The following is an 18,185-nucleotide window of genomic DNA, read 5'->3' as shown; positions in this document are numbered from 1 at the left end:
CCCTGGTAGGAGATAGAGAGTAACTATAATATTACCCTGGTAGGAGATAGAGAGTAACTATAATATTACCCTGGTAGGAGATAGAGAGTAACTATAATATTACCCTGGTAGGAGATAGAGAGTAACTATAATATTACCCTGGTAGGAGATAGAGAGTAACTATAATATTACCCTGGTAGGAGATAGAGAGTAACTATAATATTACCCTGGTAGGAGATAGAGAGTAACTATAATATTACCCTGGTAGGAGATAGAGAGTAACTATAATATTACCCTGGTAGGAGATAGAGAGTAGCTATAATATTACCCTGGTAGGAGATAGAGAGTAACTATAATATTACCCTGGTAGGAGATAGAGAGTAGCTATAATATTACCCTGGAAGGAGATAGAGAGTAACTATAATATTACCCTGGTAGGAGATAGAGAGTAACTATAATATTACCCTGGTAGGAGATAGAGAGTAACTATAATATTACCCTGGTAGGAGATAGAGAGTAACTATAATATTACCCTGGTAGGAGATAGAGAGTAACTATAATATTACCCTGGTAGGAGATAGAGAGTAACTATAATATTACCCTGGAAGGGGATAGAGAGTAACTATAATATTACCCTGGTAGGAGATAGAGAGTAGCTATAATATTACCCTGGTAGGAGATAGAGAGTAGCTATAATATTACCCTGGTAGGAGATAGAGAGTAACTATAATATTACCCTGGTAGGAGATAGAGAGTAACTATAATATTACCCTGGTAGGAGATAGAGAGTAACTATAATATTACCCTGGTAGGAGATAGAGAGTAACTATAATATTACCCTGGTAGGAGATAGAGAGTAGCTATAATATTACCCTGGCTCGGGTGGTTGTTGTCCTTGATGATCTTTTTGGCCTTCCTGTGACATCGGGTGGTGTAGGTGTCCTGGAGGGCAGGTAGTTTGCCCCTGGTGATGCGTTGTGCAGACCTCGCTACCCTCTGGAGAGCCTTACGGTTGTGGGCGGAGCAGTTGCCGTACCAGGCAGTGATACAGCCCGACAGGATGCTCTCGATTGTGCATCTGTAAAAGTTTGTGAGTGTTTTTGGTGACAAGCCAAATTTCTTCAGCCTCCTGAGGTTGAAGAGGTGCTGTTGCGCCTTCTCCACCACGCTGTCTGTGTGGGTGGACCATTTCAGTTTGTCCGTGATGTGTACGCCGAGGAACTTTAAACTTTCCACCTTCTCCACTACTTTCCCGTCGATGTGGATAGGGGGATGCTCCCTCTGCTCTTTCCTGAAATCCACGATTATCTCCTTTGTTTTGTTGACGTTGAGTGTGAGGTTATTTTCCTGACACCACACTCAGAGGGCCCTCACCTCCTCCCTGTAGGCCGTCTCGTCGTTGTTGGTAATCAAGCCTACCACTGTAGTGTCGTCTGCAAACTTGATGATTGAGTTGGAGGCATGCATGGCCACGCAGTCATGGGTGAACAGGGAGTACAGGAGAGGGCTGAGAACGCACCCTTGTGGGGACCCAGTGTTGAGGATCAGTGGGGTGGAGATGTTGTTTCCTACCCTCACCACCTGGGGGCGTCCCGTCAGAAAGTCCAGGACCCAGTTGCACAGGGTGGGGTCGAGACCCAGGGTCTCGAGCTTAATGACGAGTTTGGAGGGTACTATGGTGTTAAATGCTGAGCTGGAATCTCTGTGTGTGTGTTGACTGGGACAGAAAGCCATACAGAGCTACACAGCACAGAGCTACACAGAACTACACAGCACAGAGCTACACAGACCTACACAGCACAGAGCTACACAGGACTACACAGCACAGAGCTACACAGGACTACACAGCACAGAGCTACTATAACTGTTTGCCAGCAGAATCTTAATAAGTGGCCACTGAAAGGATTCATCCAAGAGGCTCAGCGGAAGATTAGATTAGAAACCGAAACACTGTTGTTGATATTCTCTCTCTCCTCTCTCTGTCCCTCTCTCTGTATTTCTCTCTCTCTGTCTCTCCTCTCTCTCTCTCTGTCCCTGTCTCTGTCTCTCTCTCTGTCTCTCTCTGTATTTCTCTCTGTATTTCTCTCTGTATTTCCCTGCCTCTCGTTCTCCCTCTATGTGTATATCTATTCCCTCTATGTGTATATCTATACCCTCTATGTGTATATCTATACCCTCTATGTGTATATCTATTCCCTCTATGTGTATATCTATTCCCTCTATGTGTATATCTATTCCCTCTATGTGTGTATATCTATTCCCTCTATGTGTATATCTATTCCCTCTGTGTGTATATCTATTCCCTCTGTCTATATCTATACCCTCTATGTGTATATCTATTCCCTCTGTGTGTATATCTATTCCCTCTATGTGTATATCTATTCCCTCTGTGTGTATATCTATTCCCTCTGTCTATATCTATACCCTCTATGTGTATATCTATTCCCTCTATGTGTATATCTATTCCCTCTGTGTATACTTATTCCCTCTATGTGTATATCTATCTATCCCACTGCCTGTATGCCAAATGGCACCCTATTCCATATTTAGTGCACTACCTTTGACCAGAGCTTTATGGGAACGACATAGGGAACAGGGTGTAATTTGTTACGCAAACACAGAGAGATTGAATCTGACTGCTGAAGGCATGTTGTCCTGAAGATGCACAGGGCCTTATGTCTCTCTGGCTCAGGGACTTTCAAGGCTAAGCTACAGTATAAGGCCTACTGTGTCCCTGGCTCTCTCTACTCCACTCTCCAGTCCACACATAGAGCACCAGTCCTAATGTTGCCTGGTGCTAAAGGGCTCTAATAGCAACACTCTAGATTCTAGAACACTCCGGAGCACTCTATAGCTACATTCCAGTAGATTCCGGAACACTACAATACTCCCCTTCTCACATGTTGTGTTCTGAAGGACATGTGAAGACCGAGAGGGTGAGAAATATAACAACAGAAAGAGGAGGTAGATGACACAGTGTTATGAATGCATGCTTACTGTAACTATCTTGCTGTACAAGAATCTGGACAGCATATTAAAAAAGGTAGATAAGAACCATTCATGATAAAATGTCTTTATTGTACGATCATGACATGGTATTCTGGTGCCTGTTTACACCTGCTCACTATATGGCTCACAACCAAACATGCTAGACTTTTCAAACCAGCTTTAGATCCCCATCCGGGATAGCTTCAGCGTATCTAAGTGACACTCTTACATCAGTGTTTTAAAAAATGTATATATATTTTTTATTTCACCTTTATTTAACCAGGTAGGCAAGTTGAGAACAAGTTCTCATTTACAACTGCGACCTGGCCAAGATAAAGCAAAGCAGTGCGACAAAAACAACAACAACACAGAGTTACACATGGAATAAACAAATGTACAGTCAATAACATTATAGAAAAATCTATATACAGTGTGTGCAAATGGAGTAAGGAGGTAAGGCAATAAATATAAGCCAATAGTAGTGAAGTAATTCCTGTTGAATGCTGAGCCTCATAGTTAACCACAGAGGTACAGACCTGCAGCATGGACAGTACCTTCTGAAAATCTCTCAATGTGCTTCTGCACCTCGCAGCTAATGGCTTGCTATGGCGTTTTACACTACCATGTGGATGTGCAGTCACTCACTGACGAGACAAAACCCACACTCATACCACCGCCTCATTAACTCCAGACTCAGTTTGGATTGGTGGGAAAAACATTCCAGGCACTGTGACAACACACTATTGAGGATTCCACCGCCGTCGTCCATAGATAGATCTAGAAGAGAAAGAGGCAGCACATAAAGTTGCGTGCGAGCGAGCGCCAGACTGAGAATATTTTGAGAGCTTCCGACGTCTAAGTCATTTAAAACATTTATGACTTACTCACTTTACATTAGGTTATGATTCATTGACTTGATTCATACTTAATAGACTCACTCACCCCACTTTACATAAGGTTATGGTTCATTGACTTGATTCATACTTAATAGACTCACTCACCTCACTTTACATTAGGTTATGGTTCCATGACTTGATTCATACTTAATAGACTCACTCACCTCACTTTACATTAGGTTATGATTCATTGACTTGATTCATACTTAATAGACTCACTCACCTCACTTTACATAAGGTTATGGTTCATTGACTTGATTCATACTTAATAGACTCACCCACCTCACTTTACATTAGGTTATGATTCATTGACTTGATTCATACTTAATAGACTCACTCACCTCACTTTACATAAGGTTATGGTTCATTGACTTGATTCATACTTAATAGACTCACTCACCTCACTTTACATAAGGTTATGATTCATTGACTTGATTCATACTTAATAGACTCACTCACCTCACTTTACATAAGGTTATGGGTCATTGACTTGATTCATACTTAATAGACTCACCCACCTCACTTTACATAAGGTTATGATTCATTGACTTGATTCATACTTAGACTCACTCACCTCACTTTACATTAGGTTATGATTCATTGACTTGATTCATACTTAATAGACTCACTCACCTCACTTTACATAAGGTTATGGTTCATTGACTTGATTCATACTTAATAGACTCACTCACCTCACTTTACATTAAGTTATGATTCATTGACTTGATTCATACTTAGACTCACTCACCTCACTTTACATAAGGTTATGATTCATTGACTTGATTCATACTTAATAGACTCACTCACCTCACTTTACATAAGGTTATGATTCATTGACTTGATTCATACTTAATAGACTCACTCACCTCACTTTACATAAGGTTATGATTCATTGACTTGATTCATACTTAATAGACTCACTCACCTCACTTTACATAAGGTTATGATTCATTGACTTGATTCATACTTAATAGACTCACTCACCTCACTTTACATTAGGTTATGATTCATTGACTTGATTCATACTTAATAGACTCACTCACCTCACTTTACATAAGGTTATGGTTCATTGACTTGATTCATACTTAATAGACTCACTCACCTCACTTTACATTAAGTTATGATTCATTGACTTGATTCATACTTAATAGACTCACTCACCTCACTTTACATAAGGTTATGATTCATTGACTTGATTCATACTTAATAGACTCACTCACCTCACTTTACATAAGGTTATGATTCATTGACTTGATTCATACTTAGACTCACTCACCTCACTTTACATAAGGTTATGATTCATTGACTTGATTCATACTTAGACTCACTCACCCCACTTTACATAACAAGGACATGGTGCGTTGAGTGGATTCACACTTAATTGTGAGAATTTAAAATATATATTTTTTACACCTCACACCATCCAACAAGATCTCACGGTCTCACAGCAAAATGAGATGTCCAGCCACGTTCTCCTGCTGCTCTGTATCCTTCCATTTCTCCAAATGTCAACTTTCAAAGTTAAAGGTTAAATTTAGGCACTCATTCCAAATGGTTACGGTTTGGGATATGGTTGAAACCAGAAATAAAAACCAGTGTCCACAACTGGGATCAAACACCCAACCTTCTGATCCAGAGTCGAGGGATTACCCAAGTCTACTTGGTAATAGCGCTCACTTTGCCCCTAGTGGCTGGTTTTGAAGGCATTTTCCGACGTCCTCAGGACATGGATAGTTGTCCAATTTTGACGCCAATCTAGAACAACCTGTCTGCACCATCGCCCACAAATGGAACATCTTGCTGTTTGAGCATGAGACAGGGCAATGGGAGAAAAATACTCCTTTGGCTAAAAACAGAGACTGTTGACTGTATTCAATGGGGGAAAAATCAGTGATCCCTGTTTGCAATCTACCTGACTATCACTCAACAACAACTATGTGTATTAATGTCTGGTGTCTGACTGATACCAGGATGCTATGGTATATTCAGGTCTAATAGAGAGAGAGACCAGAGAGACCAGAGAGAGAAGAGAGACCAGAGAGAGACCAGAGAGAGACCAGAGAGAGAAGAGAGAGACCAGAGAGAGAGAGAGACGAGAGAGAGAGAGAGACGAGAGAGAGACAGACAGACAGACAGACAGACAGACCGACAGACAGACAGACAGAGACAGACAGACAGTAAAAATATGAACATTTGAAAGGATTTACTTGTGAAATATTTTATATTCTTTTAACACTTTTCAGTTACAACAATAATAATAATATCAATGAGAGCGTACACAACTCTACTGAAGTATGTCACCCTACTTTACCAGCTTAGTTACTAAACAATTCATAAAACGGTGTACAATGCAAGTGTAATAGAAGATAAATAACACATTTGAATTGACAGACTACATTTTTCTTTTGCCTGCTGTATAAGAAAAGGAATAAGCTGACGCACACCCAACAACTGTTTTGTAGAGGTTCTGATTAACGGAGAGTAAGCTATGAAAATAAACTAATTATGTTCCCAAACATTTAGAAGGTATAGCAACCTACTGTATGACAAACATGTTTTACAGGGGGTACTGTATACCTACTGTATGACAAACATGTTTTACAGGGTGTACTGTATACCTACTGTATGCCAAACATGTTTTACAGGGTGTACTGTATACCTACTGTATGACAAACATGTTTTACAGGGGGTACTGTATACCTACTGTATGACAAACATGTTTTTTCCCCCCATTGCTGTTTGGTCTATGTTTGACTTGTGACATCGACACTGAAGCTGACATTGACGACTCAATGCTCCTGTCAACACTGTGCCATCATACTCTAAGAATGTGCCGTCATACTCTAAGAATGTGCCGTCATACTCTAAGAATGTGCCGTCATACTCCAAGAATGTGCCGTCATACTCCAAGAATGTGCCGTCATACTCCAAGAATGTGCCGTCATACTCCAAGAATGTGCCGTCATACTCTAAGAATGTGCCGTCATACTCCAAGAATGTGCCGTCATACTCCAAGAATGTGCCGTCATACTCTAAGAATGTGCCGTCATACTCTAAGAATGTGCCGTCATACTCTAAGAATGTGCCGTCATACTCTAAGAATGTGCCGTCATACTCTAAGAATGTGACATCATACTCTAAGAATGTGCCATCATACTCTAAGAATGTGCCATCATACTCTAAGAATGTGACGTCATACTCTAAGAATGTGCCGTCATACTCTAAGAATGTGCCGTCATACTCTAAGAATGTGCCGTCATACTCTAAGAATGTGCCGTCATACTCTAAGAATGTGCCGTCATACTCCAAGAATGTGCCGTCATACTCCAAGAATGTGCCGTCATACTCTAAGAATGTGCCGTCATACTCTAAGAATGTGCCGTCATACTCTAAGAATGTGCCGTCATACTCTAAGAATGTGCCGTCATACTCTAAGAATGTGCCGTCATACTCTAAGAATGTGACGTCATACTCTAAGAATGTGACGTCATACTCCAAGAATGTGCCGTCATACTCTAAGAATGTGCCGTCATACTCTAAGAATGTGCCGTCATACTCTAAGAATGTGCCGTCATACTAAGAATGTGCCGTCATACTCTAAGAATGTGCCATCATACTCTAAGAATGTGCCATCATACTCTAAGAATGTGCCGTCATACTCTAAGAATGTGCCGTCATACTCTAAGAATGTGCCGTCATACTCTAAGAATGTGCCATCATACTCTAAGAATGTGCCATCATACTCTAAGAATGTGCCATCATACTCTAAGAATGTGCCATCATACTCTAGCGATATCCAATAAAACATGTATCATCCGTCAGGAATTCAGAATGTCTTCTTCACACCTTCACTCAAATTAAAATCACTCTGTCTACCGAACCGTCAAGGCAGTTTCTTGAAGAAGAGTTTCTCTTTATCAGGGTGAATATTCTGTACTTTACAAGTCATATTACTAGTTGATCCATTGATTATTACTGATACAAGTTGAGCCTTTTCAGATAATTCGTGTTCCTTGGTATTTGGAGATGATTCTTTATTTTACCCACTGAGGTACTGTAGGTTCGAGTTGTGAGGTTGTTGTTGATATGCAGACTTGCCCTGAGGGTATACCTGAACATGACCCCTACCACTTAACCCCTCTTAACCTTTCACCCTGTCTTAATCCCTCTTAACCTTTCACCCTGTCTTAGTTAACCCCTCTTAACCTTTCACCCTGTCTTAGTTAACCCCTCTTAACCTTTCACCCTGTCTTAGTTAACCCCTCTTAACCTTTCACCCTATCTTAACCCCTCTTAACCTTTCACCCTGTCTTAACCCCTCACCCTGTCTTAACCCCTCTTAACCTTTCACCCTGTCTTAACCCCTCTTAACCTTTAACCCTGTCTTAACCCCTCTTAACCTTTAACCATTCACACACTTTCTCCTGTTACTGTGGTTATAGTTGCTGTGGGTACAATTACTGTTCAGTCCAACTACAGTCAATTCCTAAAATACAACTGGTGTGACTGTACTGACGACGTGCACTAACCAGTGACTTTGCACTTGTAAGAGGTGTACTTATCAGGAATCAACTGTACTACAACATTCCCTCAACAATATGCACAATATCCATGTCCTATACAAAGTCCAGTCCTGTACTGTTGTTTAGCTGCTAGAGTTTTGAGAGAATATCGTTCTTTGGCCGGTAATGGCGTAAACCTATCTTCTTCTCATGGGTGTACACATTACAGTCAATGAAAGCTACCAAATACCAAAGAGCTTAAAAGTGGAATACTGAACTGAATAGAAGAGCCTGGGATAGATAGTTAAAAACACACTCCAATGAGAAAAAGGATTGTCCTTCATAAATGTAAACCACAGTTTCAGAAGAGGGCTAAGAGCCAAAACGCTGTGGGCATTCAATAACAATCGTATCCCTGTAAAAATGATACTGTTTGAAGAAAGTAAAAAACTGAGAGGCGGTATAAAAACCAAGATGAGAGGAGGAGGAAGAGTACGAGGATGAGTAGAAGGAGAGGTTTTGTGGACATTGTGATGTAACACTTCACTAACACTCTGGTCTACCAGGCATGGGCCATGGGCGATTAGAATTCTCAACAATCCATCGAACAATCAAATAACACACTTCAAGCACCCAATTCCCCATGTAGTGCACTACTTTTGACCAGGGCCTGCATAGGGCTTTGGTCAAAAGTAGTGCACTACATAGAGGATAGGGTGCCATTTCCGACAAACCCTCACTCTGTACTAAAACCACTGTTATTTCTCTTTCTTGCAGTCAAATACACAACTTGATATTTTCTCGCATTTTTCCCCCCCTTGTTTGTTAGCTTTGACTCTCGGACAAGACGCAGCGTTGTTTTTCTAGCATTAAGAATCCCCTCTAGAATGCAAATACCTGGGTTGTCCTAAAGAATATATGCATGAACAGCTCGAGAGGATATTGATGGTCCATATAGGTCCTCTTTTACCTTATAAGGAGTTCACTGTGTTTTTTTGTGAGACAAGATGGCATCATGTAAGCTGGTTGTCTTCACAAGCAGAGACTTAAAAGGTGAGGCGTTATCTTTACAAGAAAAATATGATTTTTTTTTAATTTGACCTTTATTTAACTAGGCAAGTCAGTTAAGAACAAGTTCTTATTTTCAATGACGGCCTAGGAACAGTGGTTGCCTTGTTCAGTGGCTGCCTTGTTCAGGGGCAGAACGACAGATATTTACCTTGTCAGCTCGGGGATTCGATCTCGGGGATTCGATCTTGCAACCTTTCGGTTACTAGTCCAACGCTCTAACCACTAGGGTACCTGCCACCACATTTGAATAGTAAAAGTGAACGGCCCCTTTCCCAACAGTTTGGTCTCAGACATATAAGGAAAATAAGAAGAGGGGAAGGAGGAAATGAAAGACTTTCGTTTTGTGTGACACTTTGTTCTTGTTTGTGCCGGGCTGGCCACTCTCTCTCGCTCATTCCTCTAGGCTGCTTAGATGTCACATTATTTGGCCATTTTAGTTCAGAGGAGAAGGAGGGTCTGTTGGAGTAAGCAGCAGCAGAGGTTCAGAACAAAGTAGTACTTCAATCTAGGCCCTTTTCCGATTGGCCCCTCCAGGCTGCTAAAGTTAGTTATACACAGACCAGGCAGGACCTGAACTGGACTAAACAAGCTATTTTACACACAGCATTGTGCTTCACCAAGGCAGATACTATATACAGGAGGAAGGACAGTACATGGAGGGTGGGGGGGGGGGGCAGTCTCTGTAGGATGGTTAGGGGGGCTGTGGTCGGGTCTCTGAGGCTTGGTGCGGGGGCGATGGTTGGGTTATAGCTGGATCAGGAGAGGGGACCGCAGAGGTGGTAAGTATTACAGCTGATGGGTGAGAGAGAAATATGGAGAGAGGGGACGGCTGGTTGGAGGCAGGGGGGCTTGATGCAGGGGGCCAGGGCCCATGGAGATTGGGGCCAGGGGTGCTTGAAGCAGGAATCCAGGGCTAGGGGACACTAAGGGGGCCAAAGAGCCAAGGGGCAGGGGCTGGAGGCTGGGGTCCAGGAGGCAAGGGAAAGATTGATGGATCCAGGGATGCAAGGGGGCCCAGGACTGGAGGCAAGGGGATCCAGGGAGGCAAGGGGACCCAGGGCTGGATCCAGGGAGACAAGGGGATCCAGGGAGGCAAGGGGACCCAGGGAGGCAAGGGGGCCCAGGGAGGCAAGGGGGCCCAGGACTAGATACAGGGAGACAAGGGGATCCAGGGAGGCAAGGGGACCCAGGGAGACAAGGGGATCCAGGGAGGCAAGGAGGCCCAGGACTGGATACAGGGAGACAAGGAGATCCAGGGAGGCAAGGGGATCCAGGGAGGCAAGGGGGCCCAGGACTAGATACAGGGAGACAAGGGGATCCAGGGAGGCAAGGGGATCCAGGGAGGCAAGGGGATCCAGGGAGGCAAGGGGGCCCAGGGCTGGATCCAGGGAGGCAAGGGGACCCAGGGAGGCAAGGGGGCCCAGAACTGGATACAGGGAGACAAGGGGACCCAGGGCTGGATCCAGGGAGGCAAGGGGACCCAGGGCTGGATCCAGGGAGGCAAGAGTAGAGGAGGCTGGATGCTGGGGACCACTAGGGGGACCGGGGACCAGGGATGATGATGGTCTCACTCACGGTAGAACACGTATTCAGTGTAGCTGGTCCAGATCTTGTCGTCCGTCTGCTCGTGAGCGAAGGCGCAGGTCCCCGTGGAGTTACAGGCCACCATGTGAAACCCGGCGTCTGCCAGCCTGTCAAAGGCCTGCTCCAGGAAGGTGAATTTGAGATAGTATCGTGACGTGTAGCGCTCTGGAGGTCGGTCCGGGTCCCGGCTCTCGTTCAGCGTCTCCCCAAACACCTCTTTAGCCAGCGACGTCTTGCCACAAACCATAATGCGAGCAACTCGTCTGAACTTGGCGTCAGTCTGGCTGTCGCGCCCCAATGTATAGGAGCCGCGATAACCGATGGTGATGAATCCCGAGCGTTTACCGTCTCCACTGGGGACCAGACTGGCGCAGGCGGCAGTGCCCAGCGAGGCTAGGTTGCGCCCGGTGTCGATGCCCGGCGAGGAGTCCTCCGGGTCGCTCTGACACCCCTCGTCGCCTAGCGAGTTCTGCTTGCTGAGTTTGGGCGCCAGAATCTTTATGAGCTCAGGTAGGTTGAAGAACTCAGCCTCCCGCTGCAGGCGACCCCGCTCTGGGAAGTGGTCTGGCAGCACCAGCTGCTGATCTCTCATGTAGTCCAGAATATACCGGAACAGGAAACCATCACGGTCCACGAAGAAACGGCCCTTGGTGTCCCTTGCCAGACCTTTGGTGGATTTTCTGCTAAACATCTCCCACAGGAGAGAGTCTGGTACGCTGATGAGGGTTGAATAGCGAGTGATGTACACCTGGCCGCCCACGTTCAGCTCTACTATCTCAGGGAAGATGACTTCTTCCCCTAAAGGAATGCTGGGGGTGTTATCGGGGAGAGCCATGGCTATTGTCCTTCTGTCGTTCTGTTACAGAGAACTCTGCTCACTCTGCAACCCTACTCCTACTGTCACCTTGCTAGTGAGGTGGGGAGATTTGTTTCCAAGTTATAGCCTACAACTGTACACAGCAGCTCAGAATAGGTTACTTGCGTTCATATGAAATACATATGAATAAAAAAATTAAATAAAGAGTTTTCTGTTGTCAAAATTAACAAAAGGTTATTTCTGAAACCCTAAAGGCGATCAGTTGTTAAAAAAAGGGCTTAACTACAGCAGCGCACTATTCCTAACAGAGCAAAGCAATCATCTAAACTGCAGTTATATCATCTCAGGCCGTTAATAGCAAAACGTGACAACACGAAGGCATCTATTCTAACTACAGGGATAGTTTCTGGTAGCTAAAACACCTTGTGTCCATGTCCTTTACGCGTAAACCAATGGAATATCCTGAATATTGCACCGGAGGATTGAAACAAAATAGCCTACCAAAATCCTAAACACGCATGCATTTCTCAACGACTCTTGTCTATATATGGAGAACAGTCCGGAATGGATAATAGCCCACAGCAGTCCTTGATCGTTTCCTCTTATTTCGCTCGATTGTCTTGACGCAAAAATACAAAAGGTGGAACTTCAGTACAATCCATAATTGGAGGTGTCGGTTGGAGTACGGATCAGGAATAGCCAATAAAGGAAGCAGAATTCCCAGACGAAATACGAGCTGTGATCAAAAACACCTCTAGTCGTGCCATCGCCGAGGGGACGACGCTATCTGTCTTTCGTTCGGTAGGTTTTCTCCTCCCGTAGTAACAGCCACTCTCTTATGCCATCCCGGAGAGCTCTGCTGCTGCAAAAAAACGTAAATAATCAGCCCCGTTAAACCCCACCTACCTGCCGGTGACGCGCTCTAGCTTTGCCCCGGCCCGGGTCAGTGTTTATATTATGCAAAACTAACAGTTTCACTTACAGCTATAAATACAAAGGCAGATCTTTGATTGTTTAGATGATTCATCAAATGGAATTATGGAGATGATTCATCATTTGGTGTCATGTCATTGCTGTCATGAGCCATATAGCAAAGCAATTGAGATGTCAATTTGATTTGCAGTGTCAATTTCAATTAATTTGTCCGTTTTTGAACATCAACTGTGAATAGTATAGTAAACAGGGGTTTAAATGACCAACTAGGGGTCCTTAGAATTGTCATTAACGGTCCTTATAATAAAACTCAGATCCCTATAATATAACAGAACAGCAGCGACACCTATTGGATATAACGACAACTACAACAATGGCAAATACCCAAGACTAAATACAAAACATTTAGCACTCCGTAAAAACGTTAGATATAATTTGAATTCCAAATAAAAAAATAAAAAATCTGAATTGCATTGTAATTAAGATCACTTTATTGGTCGATTGCACACAAGGTCCAACCAAAATGTTACTTTCGCTATTAACCCAACCCCTCTGAAAGACACACACATATACCGTTTTTTGGAGGAGAGGTGCGGGGGCTGCCAGACTGGGTGCCCAGGGAGCTGTTGTAGTGGGGGGTTAAGTGCCTTGTTCAAGGGCACAAAAACAAGCAATGGTATCTATAATTTGATACCAGCAACCCTTTGGTAGCCTGCTCATTTCCCAACAGTATTTTCCTGTCTGACCCGGGACTAGAACAGGTAACCCTCCTGCTGGTGGCTCGCCTCTCTCACCACTAGGCTACATGCGCTCGCCTCTCCAACCACTCGGTTACCTGCCTACCTGGCAGCTAGCCTAGCGGTTAGAACAACACAAGATTTGAGCCACATCCACGTGCCTTGTTTATAAGATATTTGATTTGCAATTGCACTTTAGAATAAACTGCTATTCAATAAGATGTGGTCTGGTTGATGATTATGGCACCCTATTAGAACAGGGAGTATTCCAATCACTTCTACAAGAGTCCCTCCTGACACACCAGTGTTCCAGCTCCTACAGGAGTCCCTCCTGACACACCAGTGTTCCAGCTCCTACAGGAGTCCCTCCTGACACACCAGTGTTCCAGCTCCTACAGGAGTCCCTCCTGACACACCAGTGTTCCAGCTCCTACAGGAGTCCCTCCTGACACACCAGTGTTCCAGCTCCTACAGGAGTCCCTCCTGACACACCAGTGTTCCAGCTCCTACAGGAGTCCCTCCTGACACACCAGTGTTCCAGCTCCTACAGGAGTCCCTCCTGACACACCAGTGTTCCAGCTCCTACAGGAGTCCCTCCTGACACACCCGTGTTCCAGCTCCTACAGGAGTCCCTCCTGACACACCAGTGTTCCAGCTCCTACAGGAGTCCCTCCTGACACACCAGTGTTCCAGCTCCTACAGGAGTCCCTCCTGACACACCAGTGTTCCAGTTCCTACAGGAGTCCCTCCTGACACACCAGTGTTCCAGCTCCTACAGGAGTCCCTCCTGACACACCAGTGTTCCAGCTCCTACAGGAGTCCTCCTGACACACCAGTGTTCCAGCTCCTACAGGAGTCCTCCTGACACACCAGTGTTCCAGTTCCTACAGGAGTCCTCCTGACACACCAGTGTTCCAGCTCCTACAGGAGTCCTCCTGACACACCAGTGTTCCAGCTCCTACAGGAGTCCCTCCTGACACACCAGTGTTCCAGCTCCTACAGGAGTCCTCCTGACACACCAGTGTTCCAGTTCCTACAGGAGTCCCTCCTGACACACCAGTGTTCCAGCTCCTACAGGAGTCCCTCCTGACACACCAGTGTTCCAGCTCCTACAGGAGTCCCTCCTGACACACCAGTGTTCCAGTTCCTACAAGAGTCCTCCTGACACACCAGTGTTCCAGTTCCTACAGGAGTCCCTCCTGACACACCAGTGTTCCAGCTCCTACAGGAGTCCCTCCTGACACACCAGTGTTCCAGCTCCTACAGGAGTCCCTCCTGACACACCAGTGTTCCAGCTCCTACAGGAGTCCCTCCTGACACACCAGTGTTCCAGTTCCTACAGGAGTCCCTCCTGACACACCAGTGTTCCAGCTCCTACAGGAGTCCTCCTGACACACCAGTGTTCCAGTTCCTACAGGAGTCCCTCCTGACACACCAGTGTTCCAGCTCCTACAGGAGTCCTCCTGACACACCAGTGTTCCAGCTCCTACAGGAGTCCCTCCTGACACACCAGTGTTCCAGCTCCTACAGGAGTCCCTCCTGACACACCAGTGTTCCAGCTCCTACAGGAGTCCCTCCTGACACACCAGTGTTCCAGTTCCTACAGGAGTCCCTCCTGACACACCAGTGTTCCAGCTCCTACAGGAGTCCCTCCTGACACACCAGTGTTCCAGCTCCTACAGGAGTCCTCCTGACACACCAGTGTTCCAGCTCCTACAGGAGTCCCTCCTGACACACCAGTGTTCCAGTTCCTACAGGAGTCCCTCCTGACACACCAGTGTTCCAGCTCCTACAGGAGTCCCTCCTGACACACCAGTGTTCCAGTTCCTACAAGAGTCCCTCCTGACACACCAGTGTTCCAGCTCCTACAGGAGTCCCTCCTGACACACCAGTGTTCCAGTTCCTACAGGAGTCCCTCCTGACACACCAGTGTTCCAGTTCCTACAGGAGTCCCTCCTGACACACCAGTGTTCCAGCTCCTACAGGAGTCCCTCCTGACACACCAGTGTTCCAGCTCCTACAGGAGTCCCTCCTGACACACCAGTGTTCCAGCTCCTACAGGAGTCCTCCTGACACACCAGTGTTCCAGCTCCTACAGGAGTCCCTCCTGACACACCAGTGTTCCAGCTCCTACAGGAGTCCCTCCTGACACACCAGTGTTCCAGTTCCTACAAGAGTCCCTCCTGACACACCAGTGTTCCAGCTCCTACAGGAGTCCCTCCTGACACACCAGTGTTCCAGTTCCTACAGGAGTCCCTCCTGACACACCAGTGTTCCAGTTCCTACAAGAGTCCCTCCTGACACACCAGTGTTCCAGCTCCTACAGGAGTCCCTCCTGACACACCAGTGTTCCAGCTCCTACAGGAGTCCCTCCTGACACACCAGTGTTCCAGCTCCTACAGGAGTCCTCCTGACACACCAGTGTTCCAGCTCCTACAGGAGTCCCTCCTGACACACCAGTGTTCCAGCTCCTACAGGAGTCCCTCCTGACACACCAGTGTTCCAGTTCCTACAAGAGTCCCTCCTGACACACCAGTGTTCCAGCTCCTACAGGAGTCCCTCCTGACACACCAGTGTTCCAGCTCCTACAGGAGTCCCTCCTGACACACCAGTGTTCCAGCTCCTACAGGAGTCCTCCTGACACACCAGTGTTCCAGCTCCTACAGGAGTCCCTCCTGACACACCAGTGTTCCAGTTCCTACAAGAGTCCCTCCTGACACACCAGTGTTCCAGTTCCTACAGGAGTCCCTCCTGACACACCAGTGTTCCAGCTCCTACAGGAGTCCTCCTGACACACCAGTGTTCCAGTTCCTACAGGAGTCCCTCCTGACACACCAGTGTTCCAGTTCCTACAGGAGTCCCTCCTGACACACCAGTGTTCCAGTTCCTACAGGAGTCCCTCCTGACACACCAGTGTTCCAGCTCCTACAGGAGTCCCTCCTGACACACCAGTGTTCCAGTTCCTACAGGAGTCCCTCCTGACACACCAGTGTTCCAGCTCCTACAGGAGTCCTCCTGACACACCAGTGTTCCAGTTCCTACAGGAGTCCCTCCTGACACACCAGTGTTCCAGTTCCTACAGGAGTCCCTCCTGACACACCAGTGTTCCAGCTCCTACAGGAGTCCCTCCTGACACACCAGTGTTCCAGTTCCTACAGGAGTCCCTCCTGACACACCAGTGTTCCAGCTCCTACAGGAGTCCCTCCTGACACACCAGTGTTCCAGCTCCTACAGGAGTCCCTCCTGACACACCAGTGTTCCAGTTCCTACAGGAGTCCCTCCTGACACACCAGTGTTCCAGCTCCTACAGGAGTCCCTCCTGACACACCAGTGTTCCAGCTCCTACAGGAGTCCCTCCTGACACACCAGTGTTCCAGTTCCTACAGGAGTCCCTCCTGACACACCAGTGTTCCAGCTCCTACAGGAGTCCCTCCTGACACACCAGTGTTCCAGCTCCTACAGGAGTCCCTCCTGACACACCAGTGTTCCAGCTCCTACAGGAGTCCCTCCTGACACACCAGTGTTCTCCCTCTGGGTTCAACTACAGGACAAATCCCCCCCAGTGTCCACCCTCTCCATCTGGGTTCAACTACAGGACAAATCCCCCCAGTGTCCACCCTCTCCATCTGGGTTCAACTACAGGACTAATCACCTGTAGTGTCCACCCTCTCCATCTGGGTTCAACTACAGGACAAATCCCCCCCAGTGTCCAGCCTCTCCATCTGGGTTCAACTACAGAACTAATCACCCGTAGTGTCCAGCCTCACCATCTGGGTTCAACTAGAGGACAAATCACCCGTAATGTTCAGCCTCTCTCTCTGGGTTCAACTACAGGACTAATCACCTGTAGTGTCCAGCCTCTCTCTCTGGGTTCAACTACAGGACTAATCACCCGTAGTGTTCAGCCTCTCTCTCTGGATTCAACTACAGGACTAATCACCTGTAGTGTCCAGCCTCTCTCTCTGGGTTCAACTACAGGACTAATCACCCATAGTGTCCAGCCTCTCTCTCTGGGTTCAACTACAGGACTAATCACCCGTAGTGTCCAGCCTATCTCTCTGGGTTCAACTACAGGACTAATCACCTGTAGTGTCCAGCCTCTCTCTCTGGGTTCAACTACAGGACTAATCACCCGTAGTGTCCAGCCTCTCTCTCTGGGTTCAACTACAGGACTAATCACCCGTAGTGTCCAGCCTCTCTCTCTGGATTCAACTACAGGACTAATCACCTGTAGTGTCCAGCCTCTCTCTCTGGGTTCAACTACAGGACTAATCACCTGTAGTGTCCAGCCTCTCTCTCTGGGTTCAACTACAGGACTAATCACCCGTAGTGTCCAGCCTCTCTCTCTGGATTCAACTACAGGACTAATCACCTGTAGTGTCCAGCCTCTCTCTCTGGATTCAACTACAGGACTAATCACCCGTAGTGTCCACCCTATATAGCGAACAGGGTGCCATTTTGGACACACAGCAAAGAAGTTCTTCCCCATTTTCAAAATGATAACCCACTCTAGACAAGTTAATGACTAGGTATTTTATCTGGTCATTTATGTTGTCATAATAGTCATTCATATTTCCATGGAGTTAGACCACCATCTTGTGGTGATTACTGAGCAAGTAGAGATCAATCCTATTCCCTAGTCGTGCACTACTTTTCACCAGAGAATTAAAGGCCTTTA

General features: G+C 46.3%; 1 protein-coding gene across 1 annotated transcript; it reads right to left on the bottom strand.

Annotated features, from left to right (window-relative positions):
• Nucleotides 1-6,065: 6,065 nt before the first annotated feature.
• LOC139581695 (BTB/POZ domain-containing protein KCTD12-like) lies at nucleotides 6,066-13,043 on the bottom strand. The gene has a single exon (XM_071411724.1). It carries the CDS (start codon nucleotides 11,853-11,855, stop codon nucleotides 11,004-11,006), a length of 852 nt encoding a protein of 283 aa, XP_071267825.1. The 5' UTR covers nucleotides 11,856-13,043; the 3' UTR covers nucleotides 6,066-11,003.
• Nucleotides 13,044-18,185: the final 5,142 nt, after the last annotated feature.

This window comes from Salvelinus alpinus, chromosome 7 (genome assembly GCF_045679555.1).
Source record: "Salvelinus alpinus chromosome 7, SLU_Salpinus.1, whole genome shotgun sequence".
NCBI classification, from domain to species: domain Eukaryota; kingdom Metazoa; phylum Chordata; class Actinopteri; order Salmoniformes; family Salmonidae; genus Salvelinus; species Salvelinus alpinus.
This window is presented reverse-complemented; position numbering and strand designations above follow the sequence as displayed.

What these genes read in the sequence shown, in the direction of transcription:
- LOC139581695 (XM_071411724.1), bottom strand. Translation starts at nt 11,855, where the DNA reads ATGGCTCTCCCCGATAACACCCCCAGCATTCCTTTAGGGGAAGAAGTC.